Genomic DNA, 19,612 nt, shown 5'->3' on the forward strand with positions numbered 1-19,612 from the left:
TGTGATGCCTGCAACTTACTCACACAAGGTTCGGGAGAAAACATCACGTGTAAACACACACACGTATTACCGCACAATACAGAGAAAGCACATACAGTGACAAAGCAAGCGGGACACAACTTAACTGCTAAACCTGCATAAAGAGCAGATAGGAGTTCTTTTCACTATTAATGCAACTGTTCTGGAAGTTTAATATCAAATCAAATAAAACATTACTAAAAACAGTCTTTCAGGTTATGGATTTTCTGTTGTTAGTTTACTTACCCTCTGCTTTTCCCTATCTTTTCCCTATCTTCTAATTACCTGGAGAACGACTATTTATCAATAACTAAATTCTCTGCTTTAAGGATCACAGTAATGTCCCACATTAACGGAAAAGAAATACAAATCTTTTCAATGAGCTAACTGACAGAACTAAATTCAAAAAAGCAAATGAAAGGACCACAAAGATACCTGCTAACAGATATATTCATTTCCTTTAACCATGTCCACGTGTTTTCAGTGAACTACTCAAATAGCAGCACTCCTTATAAGAAGTGAATTTGAAAAGCCTAAATAAAATACAAACATCAACTAGCTTTTTTTTTTCCTCTAAATACTTATCCCAAAACTGTGACTCTTTCTTTATGAACTCTGAATATGCATCAAGGTGTCATAAAAACCAGACACAGTAAATGAAATTTGTCACACACTTTTCATTTACGGTTTCTAACCCAACAGTATTTAAGCTGAACAATAAAATAATGATTTATGTAGATGGAATTTTACGAATTAACACTTGATTTTCTACTTTGCTGGCAGGGGCATTTCAATTCTTACCAATATTTCAGGGTTCTTCTCCAACATGAACCCTTCTTTTTGTTCATCTGATCACAATGTCCATTTCCATTCTGGTTCAAAGAAATCTGCCCCCCCTCAATTCTACATACTACTTTTCTTGGCTAGTACAACTTTGGCCTGGGGACTTCCCTGGTGACGCAGTGGTTAAGAATCCGCCTGCCAACGAAGGGGACGCGGGTTCGAGCCCTGGTCTGGGAAGATCCCACATGCCACGGAGCAACTAAGCCCGTGCACCACAACTACTGAGCCTGCCCTCTAGAGCCCGCGAGCCTCAACTACTGAAGCCCGCGTGCCTAGAGCCCGTGCTCCGCAACAAGAGAAGCCACTGCAATGAGAAGCCCGTGCACCGCAACTAAGAGTAGCCCCCTCTCTCTGCAACTAGAGAAAGCCCGTGCGCAGCAATGAAGACCCAATGCAGCCAAAAATAAATTAATTTTTAAAAAACCTCCAATCCATTAAAAAAAAAAAAAAAAAAAGAAAAAATTTTGCCTGGCCAGATGAATTTTTTCTTTGAATCTTTTCCCAAACCTATTTCTTGTATGACAATCCTTTTGAACTAACATTAGTACTAAATCAGTTATATCTGAAAAACCAATAAAAAATCAGGTGAGATTAGCTCAAAATATAAAATTACTATTGGATTTCCTTATAGTTTTAATTCCTGTTTGATTTGTCAAACAAAAGTTTCTTTGCAAGGCAGTATGTTAGAATCTATAAGGACTTCAAGATATTTAAGACTGACTTCTTGCCCTTGAAGATTTTATAAATCTTGGTAGGATATAAGTGACTAAAATAAAAAGTAGGTTTAATACCTCAGTTATACTTCTTATGTCCCAATTATATTGAAATGAATTGGGGAGATCACAAAAATATCAATCCAACATATTTTGAATATGTTGGGTTCAAATTTCAGAAGTTGCAAAAATGCAAATATGTAGTCTTATTATAGTTATTACATCGCCATTTTAAGATACACGTCAAAATTCTTCTAAACCTTACCTGATAAGGCTGAAGTTTTCAGATATCCATCAAGGCTGGGTAAAATGTCCTTATAATAGGGCTGAATTACATGTTTGCCGATGTAAACTGACCATTCTTCTAGGGCATTCAGGCCGACTTCTGCCAATGGGGTATAGCTCAGGCCCAGTTTAAAAGCCATCTGTATGTGAGTACAAACAAGGTAATGAAACACAAGGAATATGAGATTCAAAGAGGGTTTCTAACGGCAAGCCTTTCCTCTGCCGGAACCAGACAGGCTGGAGGGAAGGGTACACTGAGGCCCTCTCAGGAAGGCCTGCCAGGGGGTGTCACTGCACACCTGCAGCACAGGGAGGGCTGAATCCTCACCCCCCATTCCCAGGGACCCTCAGAGAGGCCCAGCCAGGGTCCCTCCCCAAAGCTGCTCAGTGGCAGAAGCAGAACATGAACCGGGGTGTCTGACGGGTGAGCGCCTGCTGTGACTGCCATGCTTTCCAGAAAACAGGACACTGCACTAGAGATGCATCTGCTCAGGACGATGCACCCACCTGCAAGGCAGGGACATAGGCTCTGACATCAAGTTCGATGATGTCATGTGGCAGGGACAGGACAAAGGTCAAACAGGAGGCCAGGAGTTCATCTTTGTACTGCTTCATTTTAACTGACACCTTAGCAAGAAAGACGACAAGAACATCAGTGCTGCGCACCTGAAGAGAGCCTCCAATTTCACAATCAACTACGAGATGCCCAATTCGCAAATGGAAAATGATCACGCGGCCTTTATCTGACACGGCCGCGTTCATTTCAAAATTAAGCACTGATCTCCAGGAAGAGTTCATTTGTTGAGTACTTAATTCCCATTATGTGGAAGAGCTAAAGAATCTATTAACTTTGAGTTGTCATCACTCAATTTTAAGAAACCTCAGGGGACTCTGGAAGCGCAAAGATTTCCTCTGTTAGTGATTTTAACCCCTTAATCCCCACATGGATTAAGCAGCCCATTTTTAAGCAATTAGATCATTTACGATCATTAGGATTTTTTTCAACATACATTCATTTTTTTTTTAACATCTTTATTGCAGTATAATTGCTTTACAATGGTGTGTTGGTTTCTGCTGTATAACAAAGTGAATCAGCCATACATATACAAATATCCCCATATCCCCTCCCTCTTGCGTCTCCCTCCCACCCTCCCTATCCCACCCCTCTAGGTGGTCACAAAGCTCCGAGCTGATCTCCCTGTGCTATGCGGCTGCTTCCCACTAGCTATCTATTTTACATTTGGTAGTGTATATATGTCCATGCCACTCTCTCACTTCGTCCCAGCTTACCCTTCCTCCTCCCCATGTCCTCAAGTCCATTCTCTACGTCTTACATTCATTTTTAAATAACCCATGACAACACTGGATAAATCATTTGAAAATTACCTCTTTACCAAATTTTGCAAACAAAGCAAAGCAAAAAGACTTTTCTGGGTCCTCAGGAGACTGTTTCTGACTCTTTGGACCAACACCCTGTCAAATAAAACAGGGAATTAGTTCCGTGAATGATAACCAGGTAATCCTGTGTCCTAATCCGGCAGTTCCTAGCCTTCCTTCCGAGGGGAACCCATTTTCATGTTGCTCAGGCCTCATGCAGAGGGGAAGTGAAATCAGCCCTGAAAACATTTCAGGCGGAGGCCAGTGAGAAACCGAGTGGGAGGTGGGAAGTGGCTTGCCGGTGAAAACCCAGGGCCTAAGTCCACTCCCCGTCCCGGTGTTCTGAAGCACATGCCTGTGGGCTGAGACACTGCTCACGCCCAGAGCCCCCAGACACAAACCCAGTTACTTTCCAACCTCACGGGCCACCAGATCCCCTGGGCGGCATGGGCACAGGCTGCTGAGCCGCGGCCCAGAGCTTCTGACGAGGTGAGCCTGGAGAGGGCGAGAGTGATGGTAGTGATGCCGTCCCAGCACCCAGCACCCCATCAGAACCCTGCGGAGCTAACGTCATCAGCCAGGTGTCGTAAATCAGAACAGAAAATGCTACTGGTTAAATTTTAAAGAGTGTCATCCAACTGCCACTCACATTATCAGTCTTTCAAAGTACAGATAATAAAATGAGTAGACTTTAAAACTGCAATATGCTATCATGTCGTATTTTAGAAGGTATTTATACACACTCATGCAACCTAAGAAACACAGGGGGCTTCCCTGGTGGCGCAGTGGTTGAGAATCTGCCTGCCAATGCAGGGGACACGGGTTCGAGCCGTGGTCTGGGAAGATCCCACATGCCGTGGAGCGACTAGGCCCGTGAGCCACAACTGCTGAGCCTGCGCGTCTGGAGCCTGTGCTCCGCAACAAGAGAGGCCGCGACAGTGAGAGGCCCGCGCACCGCGATGAAGAGTGGCCCCCGCTTGCTGCAACTAGAGAAAGCCGTTGCACAGAAACGAAGACCCAACACAGCTAAAAGTAAATTAATTAATTAATTAATTAAAAAAAAAAAAAAAAAGAAACACAGGAATATTCAGTGTCCTTCAAAAAACACTTACCTCAAAATATTTTATTTTCTTGGCATTTCTCACAGCAATAGATAGCAATTTGTAGAAACCACTAATGAATGGCAACCGTGTAGACTGCAGAATTAATTCATATGCAAAGGAGCATACCCATGGCTCAAAAAATTCTACATGTTTCTCAGGAAGAATCTCCCTGTAAAAACAAATTTAAAGCTTAATGTAGAAATTCTCATCATATACTATTTTTATTCAGCTTTGAAATTATAAGGGACATAATCAAAACAAAATCATAATCTATGATTCCATTATATATCATTTTCAGGTATATCTATATTCCTTGTTTTCCCTGAGGATCTTTTAAATGTATTTTTTTAAAAAAAGATAAATCTCAGCTGCTACATTTAAATAGATTTTAAGTTCCATACAAGCAATTTTACATTTTAAGTCCTACTATTTCATTTCTTATATCTACGTAAGTGATTTTCCTATATTACAGCCAATAATTGATAATTTCCACTCTTAAACAAATAGCATTTTTTAAATACCTGCAAAATTCCACCAGGTTGATGAAAGCTGAAAAATCTTTAGGTTTAGCAGGACGCAAGTTAGCAGCTGGATCTGAAGTCGGGATCACCCAAACACCAGCAGTTTCATTTTCATCCTTAAAAATTAATGGTACCAAAAACACACTGTAACATTCAACCGTTCAACAAATGACTCAGCAAGTGACTCCACAGCCAAAGCCTGAGTCTTTGAGGAAGGAATGCAGAAGTGAGGAGGTACAGACGGGCCTCGGAAGCTCACAGTAGGATCAGAATGACGGGACCCACAGAGCATGTGGCACGGGAGGCCACAGGGGACGCCGTCGGGGGAATGAAGGTGCGCACACACACAGACACACAGGGTAGGGGGGACTAAACCTTCTCACAGGAGCAGCGTGCCGGCCAGAGGCAGAACCTCACGGCAGAGAAAGGACCAGTCGTGACGTGTAGGTTCCAAGTGAGAAACAGAGGAACAGTCGCTACTATCAGGTAATACACAGATATTAACACGTTCAGTTTGTGTTTCAGATTCAGGTGGAAGTGTCGAGGGCAAGGCTGGAGCCTAGACCTATCTGGGAAATGCTAATCTCAGAGGCGACAGCTGACCCGGCGGACAGTGCAAGGGAAGCGGAAGACAGAGACTAGGACTTGTGCTCCAAGAGCAGGTGTGCGGCCGACAGTCTCGGTGAGTCCCTCTGGGCATGTGTGTTTATGAAATTATTTTAGACGTGAATAAGTAAAAAGCCTTAAAGAGCAACAGACCACCCCCCAGTGTCCCCTTCAACCTGTGTAAAAGCATCACGAGTGCAGCCAGGCTGACGAGGCCCAGGGCCCGCCTCTGCCCCTGCAGGACCCCCTGACTGAGCGGCCTCGGGCTCGGCCGTGGAAGCCAACGGGCAAAGTCGACTGAAGGACCCACGGGCTCAGCAGTGAACTGTGTTCCACAGAGTCCACGCCCACTGATGTTGCCTCATCACCTGAGTGTCTTGTGATGAGGACTCCTCAGAGCGGACAGCAGCTCCAAGCCAGCAGCTTCACGCTGGGTCCCATCCTTGAGCCGGCCAGGAAAGCAGTGCAAGCACACAGGAGCAGGGGGTCTTCCCTGCCCGCCCTGGCCTACCTTCTACTGACTCCAGAGCACAGAGCTTGGAGTCTCCTCGGCTATCAACCAGAGGAACGCCAGGTTTCCCGATCCTACTGCAAAAGGCCGCCTCTACACTAAGTAAGACTTGACTCTGCTATTGCTGAGGAATGAGTAACAATCCTCGTAACAACTTTTTCCAAAGAGTTGCTTTAACTTATTAAACATATAAACTACTATCTAGTAGTTCAGAACAATCTAGTACAGAATATTTTCTACACATTAGGCAATGCAAATAAACAAGTATCAATGACACGTATTAATGCTGATAAACCAATTTCCTGCAATCTCTACAAGTGTGTGATTTGCTCATGCTGCAGCACGTAGAGAGAGTTAGTACAAAAAGGATGCAAAATTATTACTGACAAGATCTAACCTCTTGTTCCCCAACACTCTGCTTTTCCAGTGTAAGATCCAATTTCTCGATAATCTTCAAAACTGATTTTACAAATTCATCATACAGCAAACGATTCAGACTTGGAAGGGAGGAATTCACAAAGAGAAACGCTTCATCTGCTAAAAGAGAATCCTTAAAATAAAGAAAATAATAAATTTCAACATACTGTGCAAAAAAGTATCAGTACCAGTATTAAATAAGCATTATGATACATAAAGATGTATATGTATATTTAGGTATTAAGGAAACTCCTGTGTAAACTATAGCAGATTTACCTCAAAGTTTTCAAGCTGGAAAATGTAGATACCTTCCTAAATTATTAGGACAATACCATTTCAGTCAGATACGACTTACGCAGTCATGTAACAAACACAAACAGTAGTAAACGAGAAGATTTAGGCCAATCCTTGTCAAAGTCTTTACCACATTAATGTGTGAGTGTGTGTGTGTGTCTGTGTACACACATCTGTACACTATACATGTTGTGTCAATGTGCAAATGCACATGCATGTACATATGCACATATATGTGTGCACATATAAATACACATGTACTCACACATATGCATGCATACATATGTACAAATATATATCTATTCTCAGAATGGATTTAAAGTATTATAAAATATTATTTCTTTAAAAGTGAAATATTCTACCATTCCAAAAATATGCACCAATTACTCTGCCTTTACTCAAATAGTCTATGAAACTTAACCTCAAAATGTATCTAACATCACATATAAGAAAGCATATTTTAGGTAAAATTATTAACATTGCTATACTATTTTACCTCAATAAGAAAAACTCCTAAGATTTTTCACAGGATAGGAACCATCTATTGACAAACACTGCTTTTCCCAGGCTATGAATGCTTTGTCAAAGACTATGTTAAACGGTGGCCAGAACCTGGCTTAGCGCAGACACCGCTGAAGCACCTGCCAGAAACGCAGGAGGCGTGATTCTAACCGTGACAAACAGCCGTGCACCCATCTCCTTCACACCTACTACAGCAACCGGATGTACCTTCAGCTTTAGCAAATAAAAAGAGCACAGCTCTCCCGTGGTGATAACACTGCCTGCCACGTTCTTTTTATCCACCAGCCTAGGTCTGTTTGAAAGAACAACTTTGCACCAATTACGCTATGTATGCTGCTTCTTAAGCTAAAATGAGGACTCAGCTACAGTAATTCATGAATTTTAAATGAGTTCTATGATTTTGTTCCTTTTATTTGGTTTTTTTCAAGTCTCACTTTAACTATCCTAACTTACACTGTTTTAATTTTTCATTACCTGAAGTACTTAAAAAAAAAAACAAAAAAAAAAACCCTATTGAAAGTTAGTAAAATATACTTCTGAAATAATTCTTAGGTGTAAAACTATGGAGACTAATAACGAGGAACTAAGGTACTTCTGTGGCTTTAAAATGGTCGTTTTTACCATCATCTGGTCACAGCTCAGGAGATTTCTAAAAAGATCCAAATAGTCTTTGCACGTGGACACTCGCCATTTGCCGGTTCTAACTTCCCCTGACACACGGCGGTCCTCGGACTCAGGCTCAGCACCCTGGTGGGAAGACAAACATCCAACGCTGAGGACGCACCAGAGAGCAAGCAGCACTGCTGCGCTTTCACTGTCTGATGTGTCAGAATCCTCTAAGCCAGAAGAGCCGCCGGCTGGAGACTCTAATTTGTTTGAGGAAGACAGTATATTATGAAAGCATAATAAAGAAGCTGGAAGAATGTCACAATTTTCTAACTAGGACTGAAACAGTGATGCACTAACAAGTGTTTCAAAACAATATCCAAGGTATGTGTTATGAATAATTTACCTCAACTTCTTATACAGATCTCTCATCTCATCCTATTTCCTGTTACATTAAAGTCACTAAGACATGCCTCCCATAATATACCTCAGTATTTTGTCCTACAGGTTCAAGAGAAAAAGATCCCTTTTCGTAAAAATGTATGTACAGTAGTAAGGTTATGTTTAAGGATGTCTCATAACCATCACCGGAAAAAGTACTTAGGCATTACAGCCTATACTTTTCAAAATGTAGCTAATGGCTAATAACAAAAAAACCCACTTTTGTATATTTACAGACTAAAAACTCTAGCAACATCTTTAGCTTTCAAGATGACAAAAGACTAACTTTCAAATCATACATTCAGAATTTACCTTTTGAAGGATCACTGGTTTAGAACATATTCTGATTAAACCTTGATGCACTATAAAAAGAAAATGAAAACAAAAAAGAAAAATACACTGAAAAATATATCCACTCAATAAAAATGACAACCATTATCTTTTTGAATATAACTTACCTCTCAATTTTTTCTCTAAGTTTAGTAATATCTTTAGTTTTAATTTTTTTCTTTTTTTTCTTTTGTTTTAAATTTTAGACTATTAATATTCAAAAGCAAAAGACAGAGGAAAAAAATTCAAAAACTGGATAGAAAAAGGCTATTCTGGTCCACCAAAATACTAGGAGTTCTCCAAGACGCATCAAAAGATACAAAAGAATTTGGCAACCAGATGTTCTTTATATCAAACAACATGTTAAGTATTAACCATTCATCGTCCTCAAAACAAGTGAATTCCGAACTCACCCATAGTACTAATGCAATTCCAGAGAACTGGTCCTTTTTCTGCCAAGGCCAGGAAAACTTTCACTATGGCTTTGCAACACACCAACTGCATTTTTGGACTGTACTGGGGGAAACTGTCTATCTGCACGACCACGAGGTGCTCCAGAACTGGCATGTGCACCTCAGGAACCTGCCAGAAAGGAGAGCACACGAAGAGCTAGGGCAGGCAATGAATAACTACAGGGACCATACAGACAGTCACAGTAAACACAACGCCATTAGACACGTGTCAGATGAATGAAAAACCAGGATTATTACCTAATCTAATTTATTGCTGTGATGGTCTAAAAAAAAATCAGAGTAACTGTCCAAATGATACTTAAGGTGCAATTCTACCCCAAGCAGCAATCTTAATCTTTTAGAAAGATAAAAAGTAACAAATAATTTTTCCTACTTTGGGGGAAAAAAGTCAAGTTTCATGACAAAAACCGTACCGATACAAAATACTAGCTAAAAATGTCACCTTGGGGACTTCCCTGGTGGTCCAGTGGATAAGACTCCATGCTGCCAATGCAGGGGGCCCAGGTTCAATCCCTGGTCAGGGAACTAGACCCCACAGGCATGCCACAACTAGGGAGCTTGCCTGCTACAACTAAGGAGCCCACGTGCAGCAACTAAGACCTGGTGCAACCCAATAAATAAATATAAATAAACAGAGATATTAGAAAAAAAAAAAGGTCGCCCTGACCACAATGTGCCCGTACTGAATGCATATTAACTCCTGCTACGCCATCAAATTATCTGAAGAACTGAGGTAAAATAGTCAAAACTGTGTTCCGTTCAATCAACTATCTCACTCACCGTATCAAGGTGAAGCAAGACACTGGCAACAGACTGGAGGAAACTGGGCATCTGGTAGACGTGGTCCTCGGCCGTGTCCGTCTCAGTGAGGAACAGCTGCCGGCAGCGCTGAACAAGCTCCACGAACGTGAAGCCAACGTCTTCTGGGTTTATAACCTTGCAAGGCTTTAGGAAAGGAAAACAAGCCTCTGTCAACCTTACCAACCTCAAAATAATGGTGTTTAAGGTGTCGTGTTAAGCCATGTTGTTATAAACTGAATGTTAACAAGCTTTATAATGGAGAAGAAATACAGATATAAAATACAGTGTATGTTCTACAGATGCTTTCTGAAAAATCTGTAAGTACATTCTGAACAGTTATTAATACACAACACACCTACTGAACCCTGTGTTCTAGGCAATGGGAAGATGGTAGTTATCAAGGACAACTGGGTGCAGGCCCTGCCCAGAGGCCAGTCGCCCAGAGGAAGGGACAGACCCAAACCCCGGAGGCACAGCACACGGCCCCCAGAGGCACCTCCCTCACTCAGGCACCCGGCTGTGCCATCCTCCACCCGGCCGCGTGCTGCTGAGGCCCCTTAGACTCTGGCTCGAGTTCCTCCTCCAGGAGACTCTGGCCCCTGTATCTTTGCCGCGTCCTCTGCCTTCCTCCCTGTCGGCCACGCTCTGGCTACACTAGGTCACCACAACGAACAAGTCCAAGCCGGCCAGACCTCAGGGTCTGAAGCTGTGAAGCCCAGGCTCTCGGTCACCTCTGAGCCTTCTCACACACTGTTTCTTCTGCCCTAAGTACACTGAAAGGAGCCGCAGAGACAAGTGGAGATAAAGGTTTATTTTTAAGGGGAAAGGACCATCTGGAAACAAATGAGGAAGCATGAGGGAAGGCGTGAGGGGTGGTGTGGAGGGCTGGAAACAGACACACAGACCCTACAACAGGGAAGCAGCCCTGGGAGGTAGATCTGCACAGAGGCAGGGAGTGACGTCCTCTGTGGAGCGGAAGCGCGGAGCTCCACTAGGAGGGGAGCACCCACGGCGATGCTCAATGTCCCTAAACAGCCCTCACTCAGGCACAGGGGCTCTTGCTAGCATGCCGAGCGTCACCACCAAACTGCACCTCATCAACAATGGGCAGCGCGGCAGTGGGAAAAACGTGGTGTTTCTCATCTTCAGGTCGGAGTTATGTCTTGGTTCTGTCAACTGTTCACTGTGTGCCCTTTCACGAGTTACCTAATTTCTCTGGGCCTCAGTTTCCTCACCTGTAAAGTGGAATCATATTCCTAAAAGCTTGTGGGAGAGTTATGAGTATTTGAGATAATACACGTACAGAATCCTAGTACACAGCAGGCACTGAGAAAAACAAGTTAACGACAAAGCAAGTAAGAACAATATTTTCACAAGTGTGAGATGCTATTCAAAACACAATAAAGTACATTCCTTTAAACACTCAAGTGAAACTAAAAGGACACGAGCACATTAACGGGCATACCCCTGCAAACAGTCCGTATCCACGAACGGCGATGCACAAGTCCTTGCTGTTTGCGTCCACGTTTCTGATGATCCCATAGAACTGCTCCATGAAGTACCGCAGCTTACTCCTGTGCGTCTCTGCGTTGTTCGCTACCATAAAAGAAAGCTGCAATTGCATAATGTTTACTTTAGAGACATTTCTAGGAAAACAAAGGCATCTATCCAAATGGGAAAAGGCTAGAACTGCTGAGTAAGACATTATCAATGCGTTGTCACAGTTCCACAGTTGCTTTTACTCATAAAGAACCATTTCTTCCATCTGCTTGCTTAGCCTCCAACAGGTTCAGAAAAGGCACTTTCTCAAGTAAGCCTTTATTATACATGATGCTTTTTTCCTAGAGAAAGGGACTGAAAGAGACCAGGTAGATGCAGGAAGACGTTTGCACAAAACACAGGCTCCGGACGAAAGCTCCCTGATGAAGCAGAAGGCGTCTTTAGACTCCTCTGTGACTCATGGTGACACAGAGCTGGGCAGTCCAGCGGCCGGTGAGTTCAGTCACCAACAGACTGGGACCCACAGGAGGGAACACGGGGACGGCTCAAAACTAAAAATCAGAAAGAAAGACAAGCGTCTTATATAGTTTTCTGAGTACAGGTCTTTTACCTCCTTAGGTAGCTTTATTCCTCCTTAGGTAGGTATTTTATTCTTTTTGTTGCAATGCTGAATGGTATTGTTTCCTTAATTTCTCTTTCTGATCTTTTGTTGTTAGTGTATAGGCATGCAAGAGATTTCTGTGCATTAATTTTGTACCCTACAACTTTACCAAATTCACTGATTAGCTCTCGTAGTTTTCTGGTGGCATATTTAGGATTACCTATGTATAGTATCATGTCATCTGCAAACAGTGACAGTTTTACTTCTTCTTTTCCAATTTGTATACCTTTTATTTATTTTTCTTCTCTGACTGCCGTGGCTAGGACTTCCAAAACTATGTTGAATAACAGTGGCGAGAGTGGACATCCTTGTCTTTTTCCTGATCTTATAGGAAATGCTTTCAGTTTTTCACCACTGAGAATCATGTTTGTGGTGGGTCTGTCAAATATGGCCTCTATTACGTTGAAGTAAGTTCCCTCTACACCCACTTTCTGGAGAGTTTTTATCATAAATAGGTGTTGAATTTTGTCAAAAGCTTTTTCTGCATCTATTGAGATGATCATATGTTTTTTATTCTTCAATTTGTTAATATGGTGTATCACATTGATTGATTTGCATATATTGAAGAATCCTTGCATCCCTGGGATAAATCCCACTTGATCATGGTGTATGACACAAACAGATGGAGAGATATACCATGTTCTTGGATTGGAAGAATCAATATTGTGAAAACGACTATACTACCCAAAGCATTCTACAGATTCAATGCAACCCCTATCAAATTACCAGTGGCATTTTTTACAAAATTAGAACAAAAAATCTTAAAATTTGTATGGAGACACAAAAGACCCCGAATAGCCAAAGCAGTCTTGAGGGGAAAAAACGGAGCTGGAGGAATCAGACTCCCGGACTTCAGACTATACTACAAAGCTACAGTAATCAAGACAATATGGTACTGGCACAAAAACAGAAATATAGATCAATGGAACAGGATAGAAAGCCCAGAGGTAAACCCACACACCTATGTCAACTAATCTATGACAAAAGAGGCAAGAATATACAATGGAGAAAAGACAGGCCTCTTCAGTAAGTGGTGCTGGGAAAACTGGACAGCCACATGTATAAGAATGAAATTAGAACACTCCCTAACACCACACACAAAAATAAACTGAAAATGGATTAAAGATCTAAATATAAGACCAGACGCTATAAAACTCTTAGAGGAAAACATAGGCAGAACCCCTCTGTGACATAAATCACAGCAAGGTCTTTTTCTGACCCACCTCCTAGAGTAATGGAAATAAAAACAAAAATAAACAAATGGGACCTAATGAAACTTAAAAGCTTTTGCACAGCAAAGGAAACTATAAACAAGACAAAAAGACAACCCTCAGAATGGGAGAAAATATTTGCAAACGAATCAACGGACAAAGCATTAATCTCCAAAATATATACACAGCTCATGCAGCTCAATATTGAAAAAACAAACAACCCAATCCAAAATTGGGCAGAAGACCTAAACAGACATTTCTCCAAAGAAGAGATATACAGATTGCAAACAAACACATGAAAGAATGCTCAACATCATTAATCATTAGAGAAATGCAAATCAAAACTACAGTGAGGTATCATCTCACACCGGTCAGAATGGCCATCACCAAAAAAAACTACAAACAATAAATGCTGGAGAGGGTGTGGAGAAAAGGGAACCCTCTTGCACTGTTGGTGGGAATGTAAACTGATACAGCCACTATGGAGAACAGTATGGAGGTTCCTTAAAAAACTGAAAATAGAATTACCATACGACCCAACAATCCCACTACTGGGCATGTACCCAGAGAAAACTATTATTCAAAAAGAGTCATGCACCAAAATATTCACTGCAGCACTATTTACAATAGCCAGGTCATGGAAGCAACCTAAATGCCCATCGACAGACGAATGGATAAAGAAGATGTGGTACGAATAAACAATGGAGTATTACTCAGCCATAAAAAGGAACGAAATTGGGTCATTTGTAGCGTTGTGGATGGACAAAGAGACTGTCACACAGAGTGAAATAAGTCAGAAAGAGAAAAACAAATATCATATATTAACACATATATGTGCAATCTAGAAAAATGGTATAGATGAACTGGTTTGGAAGGCAGAAATAGAGACACAGACACAGAGAACAAACGTACGGACAGCAAGGGGGGAAAGAGGGGTGGGTGGTGGTGGTGGCGGGGTGATGAACTGGGAGATTGGGATTGACATGTGTACACCAATATGTGTAAAACAGATAACTAATAAGAACCTGCTGTCTAAAAAATAAAATAAAATTCAAAAAAAATAAAAAAGCTCAGACACTCAAGATGAATCTAATTCATTTCTCTCTCTCTCTCCAGTGTAAAATAAGTCACTTTGTTCTCCACAATTTCTCACTCTTAAAATGCCTTAAAAAAAAAAAAAATGCTCATTCAATAAGCAAAACAATAATGGAAAAGAAGAGTGAAGTTGGAAGACATCCACTACCTAATTTCAAGACTTAATATAAAGCTGGAGTCATCAACACAGTGAGGTACTGACTTAAGGATAGACAGAAAGACAAATGGAACAACAGTCCACAAATAAACCTCCACACATGTGGTCAACTGCTTTGTGACCACGGTGCCCAGGTAAGTCGATGGGGAAAGAAGTCTTCAACAAATGGTGCTTGAATCAAAAAAAGGGGGAAAAATCAACTTCAAACCTTACTGTACATCATACACAAAAACTAACTCAAAATGCATTATAAACCTAAACGTAAATATTAAAACCATGAACTACAAAACTCCTTGTGGAAAACTAGGAGAAAATCTCTGCAACCACAGGATAGGTAAAGTTTTCTTAGGGCATAGAAAAGAGGACCAATTGGAAAACTGGTAAATTGGACTTAAACTTTAAAAGTCCTGCTCTTGGAAAGATACAGTTAAGAAAAAGAAAAGGGAAGCCACAGAGAAAAACTATTTACACTATTTTTAGAAAAGGGCTTGTCTCCTAGTTGTATAAAGAACATTTACAGCTCGTTAATAAAATGACATACAACCTGATTTCAAAGCAAGCGAAAGATCTGAAGGAATACTTCACAAAACAAGACATAAGAATGGCAAACCACTACAGGAAAAAAAGATCAACAGTCACCACGGAAATTCAAATTAAAATCACAGTAGGGCAACACTGTACACCCATCAGAGGGGCTGAAATTAAAAAGACTGGCAATTCTAGGTGTTGGCAAGAACGTGGGCTGGAACTTACCGGCGGGGATGGAAAACAGTGCAAACAGTTTGAAAAAGAGTTTAGCAGTCGCTCATAAATTGCAACCTATCCCTACCATGCGCCCCAGCAATGCCACTTCTAGGTGTCTGCTCCAGAGCCATGAGAACAGTTGGCAAGGGTGCTGCTCAACAATGTCCTCAGCTGGTCCCGTTACAAGAGCCCCCGCAGCCCAACCCCTGGTAGCCATGCGTCTGCTGCTGCATCTGGGACTCTATTCCTGTTTTGTGGATGGGTTCATTTGTACCCTCTTTTTAGATTCCACATGTAAGTGCTATCTTATGAAAAAATAAAGTAAAGCAGTATGGGCTTCCCTGGTGGCACAGTGGTTGAGAATTCGCCTGCCAATGCAGGGGACACAGGCTCGAGCCCTGGCCCAGGAAGATCCCACGTGCTGTGGAGCAAATATGCCCATGCACCACAACTACTGAGCCTGCGCTCTAGAGCCCGCAAACCACACCTACTGAGCCCGCATGCCACAACTACTGAAACCTGTGCGCCTAGAGCCTGTGCTCCGTAACAAGAGAAGCCACCGGAATGAGAAGCCCGTGCACCGCAACGAAGAGTAGCCCCCGGTCGCCACAACTAGAGAAAGGCCATGCACAGCAACAAGACCCAACACAGCCAAAAATAAATAAATAAATAATTTTTAAAAAAATAAAAAAATAAATAAAGCACTAAAACAGCCCAAGCTGGAAACGTCCCAAGAGTCCCTACAGGAGCTGTGGGATACGCCTGCAGCAGGACAGCAGCTGTGCCCCAAGTGCGCGAGGGCTCCCAACGCCGCTCTTCAGAATTTCCATCAGCGCCGCCCCAGCCAGTCTCATTCCCGCCACCAGCCCACCCCTCGGGTGTTTCCAGCTGCCAGTGGGCGCTCAGAACCACAGCACCTGCTCCTTGGCCGACAGAGACACCCAGCCACCTGCAGGCTCCCCCTGCACCCACACCCCAGCTGGACGGAAAGACCCCAGGGCAGGTGGGCTCATCTCAGTCACGAAGCCACGGAGACACAAGCATCTTGTCTTAACATGGCAGCTGACCCTGACCCCCACCCTCACTGGGCCACCAGCTCCAGGGAGCCCAGGCCTCCCAGCCGTCCCTCCCTGCCGCCACTTCTTCTAGCCAGCCTTGGCTCAGAGGCCCTGATCCGATCTGGCATCTTCTGAGCTTTCTTCCAGACCTGCTGCCACCCATGCGGCTGATGGATAAGCATGCTTTTTCTTTAAGTACCACAGAAGCTAATGGATCAACTTGTATTTACTTTTCAAACGTTCATGCACAAGATTGGAATTTAATTTTTTGCATAGAAAGAATTTTAAACAGTACCTGCTTCAGGAAAGATTCCAGAGCTGAATATGCAGCTTTTTTCAATTCTACATTTGTGTGGCTACACCATTTCGACAGTATTTCAAATAAAGAAACGTAGTTGTCCAGGAGGCAGGTGCTAAACTGAGATGCATGCAGGGTAAATATGGACAAGCCAGCTGCAAATGCAAAATACATCACATTTAAAATAAGACAACAAAGGGCGGAACAAAGAGCTAAGAAAAAGCTTCAGCCACACGTCAAATTAAAACTGTGCTCACAAAGGAGGCTCCAGTATCCTTACTCTAGTGACCCAGTGGTCCCCTCAGACCTCTGATGCCTCCATCCTCCATCTGAATCGACAGGCCCGTGACTCCCAAAACAAAGGTCGGAAGTAGGATCAGGGTTTATTTAGATAAAGTCAGAATCAAACAATCTGGATTCCCTGAGAGCTGCTCTAAAGTGATTTTTTCTGCAATCATGTGATCTAAGTGTAACCATCTCAACCAGCGCCCAAGAGGCCCCGTCATAACCATATGGGAGCATCACAGGTGTCATTGCACTGACTTTCACTCACAGTTTAAGCAAACATTTACTCAATGCATTAACTTAATAATCTGAAACATTCCACCTCATTAAATATAGAATCTTACCCAAAGGCACCGCGTATCTCTTCAGATCAATCTATTAAAAAAAAAAATTTACCATCAATGTTTGACAATCACAAGGCTCAGCTGAAAAAGAATTAGAGGAATATTAAATCTTACCTGAGGACAGATTGCCTTTAGTGCAAAATCAAAAATCTCCCTTGAAGTCTGGGGATCTGGGGAAAAACAGGAAGCAGCCGCTGTCACAGAGCACAACAGTATCACCTGCTCACAAGACCTTCAAACTAACAGCTCTGCTCACAAGACCTTCAAACTAACAGCTCTGCTTCAGACAGCACAGCCTCCTCCTCCCTCACCTGTCTTCGCCCGACTGACCCTCGAACACTCTGTCCCGCTGGTGCTGACAGCGACTGGCGCTGCCTGTGCCGAGCTGGGCTCTGCTCTGGTCTCCTGGCGTCAGCCTCCTCCAGGGGAGCCCCCCTCAGGCACCCTGCAGGCCTCTCCGCCCCGGCTCGCGAGCTGACCCTGCCCGCGTGCACAGCTGTACGTATCGTGTCTCGGGAGGCTGACACGGCCGTGTCCTGAGGTCCCCCTCCTCCCACAGGACCCAGTCCTATGTGGCGCACGCACGCTGAGTGCGGGTGCTGCACGGCGGCCACAGCTAGACACGCCCAGGACGAGGAGCCAGGCTCCGGCCTGCAGCCCAGTAACCAGGGGACGGACCGCAGCTGCCCACTGCCACCAGGAGCCAGGGCTCTCGGCGCCGCACTAAAGCACACCTCAGCCAAAGCAGGCAGGCAGACCTCGTAAACATCAAGGCCCAGACCTGTCCCTTACAGAAAAATCACAGCGCAGAAGCCCCTCTCACACTGACCCCACGTTCTGTGCGACCTCACCCCTCGCCAGCACTCTGCAGCAGGCAACCCAGCTCTCGTGGACCCGACCACAGCCAGCAGCCTGGACGCCCTGGAACCCACTGCCCCTGCTGCCTGGAACGTCCTCCCCAACCCCTCCCCAGCAGGCCCCTCGCCACCCTGCAGGCCTTCGCCGCTCGTCACCTCCCCAGAAAGAACCGTGGGCTGTGCACCTCCTCCATCTCTCCATGCTCAAGATTCCTCCTCACAGCAGCCGGTGTGCGTGCACAGATGAACCCTGAAATCTGCAGAGCCTGTGCTCCTCGTCCGTTTTCTCACCACACTGAGCTCGCGATGGCAGGAACCCGGGGATTCCCATCTCTGAGCCCAGCACCCAATCCGTCACTCTTCAGACAGAAGACACCCAGGAAAGACATGCTCTATGAACAAACGTATTAGTACTGAGTATCACCGCCTGAAGTCACACAATCACAGCGTGACCATAAACTGCGAATTTTAGCCTCAGACCAAGCCTTACATCCCAGTCCTGCCACGTGCTGGTTACATTAGTTTCCTGTGGCTGCTGTACCAATTTTCACAAACTCAGCGGCTTAAAACAACACAAACTTATTACCACACACAGTGAGGTGAGAAATCTGAAAGGTGAGAAATCTGAAACCAAGTTCTGGAGGCGAGAAATCTGAAACCAAGATCACAGCTACAAGTAGAAAACTCTGAGAACGCCCTGAGGACCAGGAAACGCACAAAGTCCCAGGCAGGGTAAACCCAAGGAGAAACATGCCGAGACACAGAGTAATCAAATGGACAAAAATTAAAGACAAAGGGGTTTCCCTGGTGGCGCAGTGGTTGAGAATCTGCCTGCCAATGCAGGGGACACGGGTTCGAGCCCTGGTCTGGGAGGATCCCACATGCCGCGGAGCAACTAAGCCCGTGAGCCACAATTGCTGAGCCTGCGCGTCTGGAGCCTGTGCTCCGCAACAAGAGGCCACGATAGTGAGAGGCCCGTGCACAGCGATGAAGAGTGGCCCCCGCTTGCCACAACTAGAGAAAGCCCTCGCACAGAAACGAAGACCCAACACAGCCATAAATAAATAAATAAATAAATAAATAAATAAATAAAAATTAAAGACAAAGAAAAATTATTGAAAGCAACAAGGGAAACCAACAAATAATATACAATGGAACTCCCATGAGGTTAACAGCTGATTTCTCAGCAGAAACTCTACAAGCCAGAAGGGAGTAGCATGATATATTTACAGTGATGAAAAGGAAGAACGTACAACCAAGATTAATTACTCTACCTGACAAGGATCTCATTCAGATTCGATGGAGAAATCAAAAGCTTTACAGACAAGCAAAAGCTAAGAGAATTTGGCACCACCAAACCAGCTCTACAACATATACTAGAGAAATTTCTCTAAGTGGGAAACACAAAAGAAAAGGACCTACAAAAACAAACCCATAACAATTAAGAAAATGGTAATAAGAACATGCATATCAATAATTACCTTAAATGTGAATGGATTAAATGCTCCAACCAAAAGACACAGGCTCACTAAATAGATATA

General features: G+C 43.5%; 1 protein-coding gene across 7 annotated transcripts in view; it reads right to left on the minus strand.

Moving 5' to 3' along the window:
* PRKDC (protein kinase, DNA-activated, catalytic subunit) overlaps positions 1-19,612 on the minus strand; it is a 150,452-nt gene that overhangs the window by 118,888 nt on the left and 11,952 nt on the right. For all 7 annotated transcript variants that reach the window (XM_068525884.1, XM_068525885.1, XM_068525882.1 and 4 more), the window contains exons 8-21: positions 17,329-17,384; positions 17,215-17,245; positions 16,583-16,740; positions 11,327-11,473; positions 9,841-10,005; positions 9,001-9,169; positions 8,570-8,619; positions 7,832-7,957; positions 6,375-6,527; positions 4,861-4,976; positions 4,349-4,508; positions 3,246-3,332; positions 2,367-2,486; positions 1,840-1,999 (exon numbers count right to left, since the gene is read on the minus strand). In XM_068525884.1, the coding sequence (XP_068381985.1) occupies positions 1,840-1,999; positions 2,367-2,486; positions 3,246-3,332; positions 4,349-4,508; positions 4,861-4,976; positions 6,375-6,527; positions 7,832-7,957; positions 8,570-8,619; positions 9,001-9,169; positions 9,841-10,005; positions 11,327-11,473; positions 16,583-16,740; positions 17,215-17,245; positions 17,329-17,384 (1,698 nt within the window). The remainder of the gene's footprint in view (positions 1-1,839; positions 2,000-2,366; positions 2,487-3,245; positions 3,333-4,348; positions 4,509-4,860; positions 4,977-6,374; positions 6,528-7,831; positions 7,958-8,569; positions 8,620-9,000; positions 9,170-9,840; positions 10,006-11,326; positions 11,474-16,582; positions 16,741-17,214; positions 17,246-17,328; positions 17,385-19,612) is intronic.

The sequence above is a fragment of the Eschrichtius robustus genome, chromosome 17, assembly GCF_028021215.1.
Source record: "Eschrichtius robustus isolate mEscRob2 chromosome 17, mEscRob2.pri, whole genome shotgun sequence".
Lineage (NCBI taxonomy): Eukaryota > Metazoa > Chordata > Mammalia > Artiodactyla > Eschrichtiidae > Eschrichtius > Eschrichtius robustus.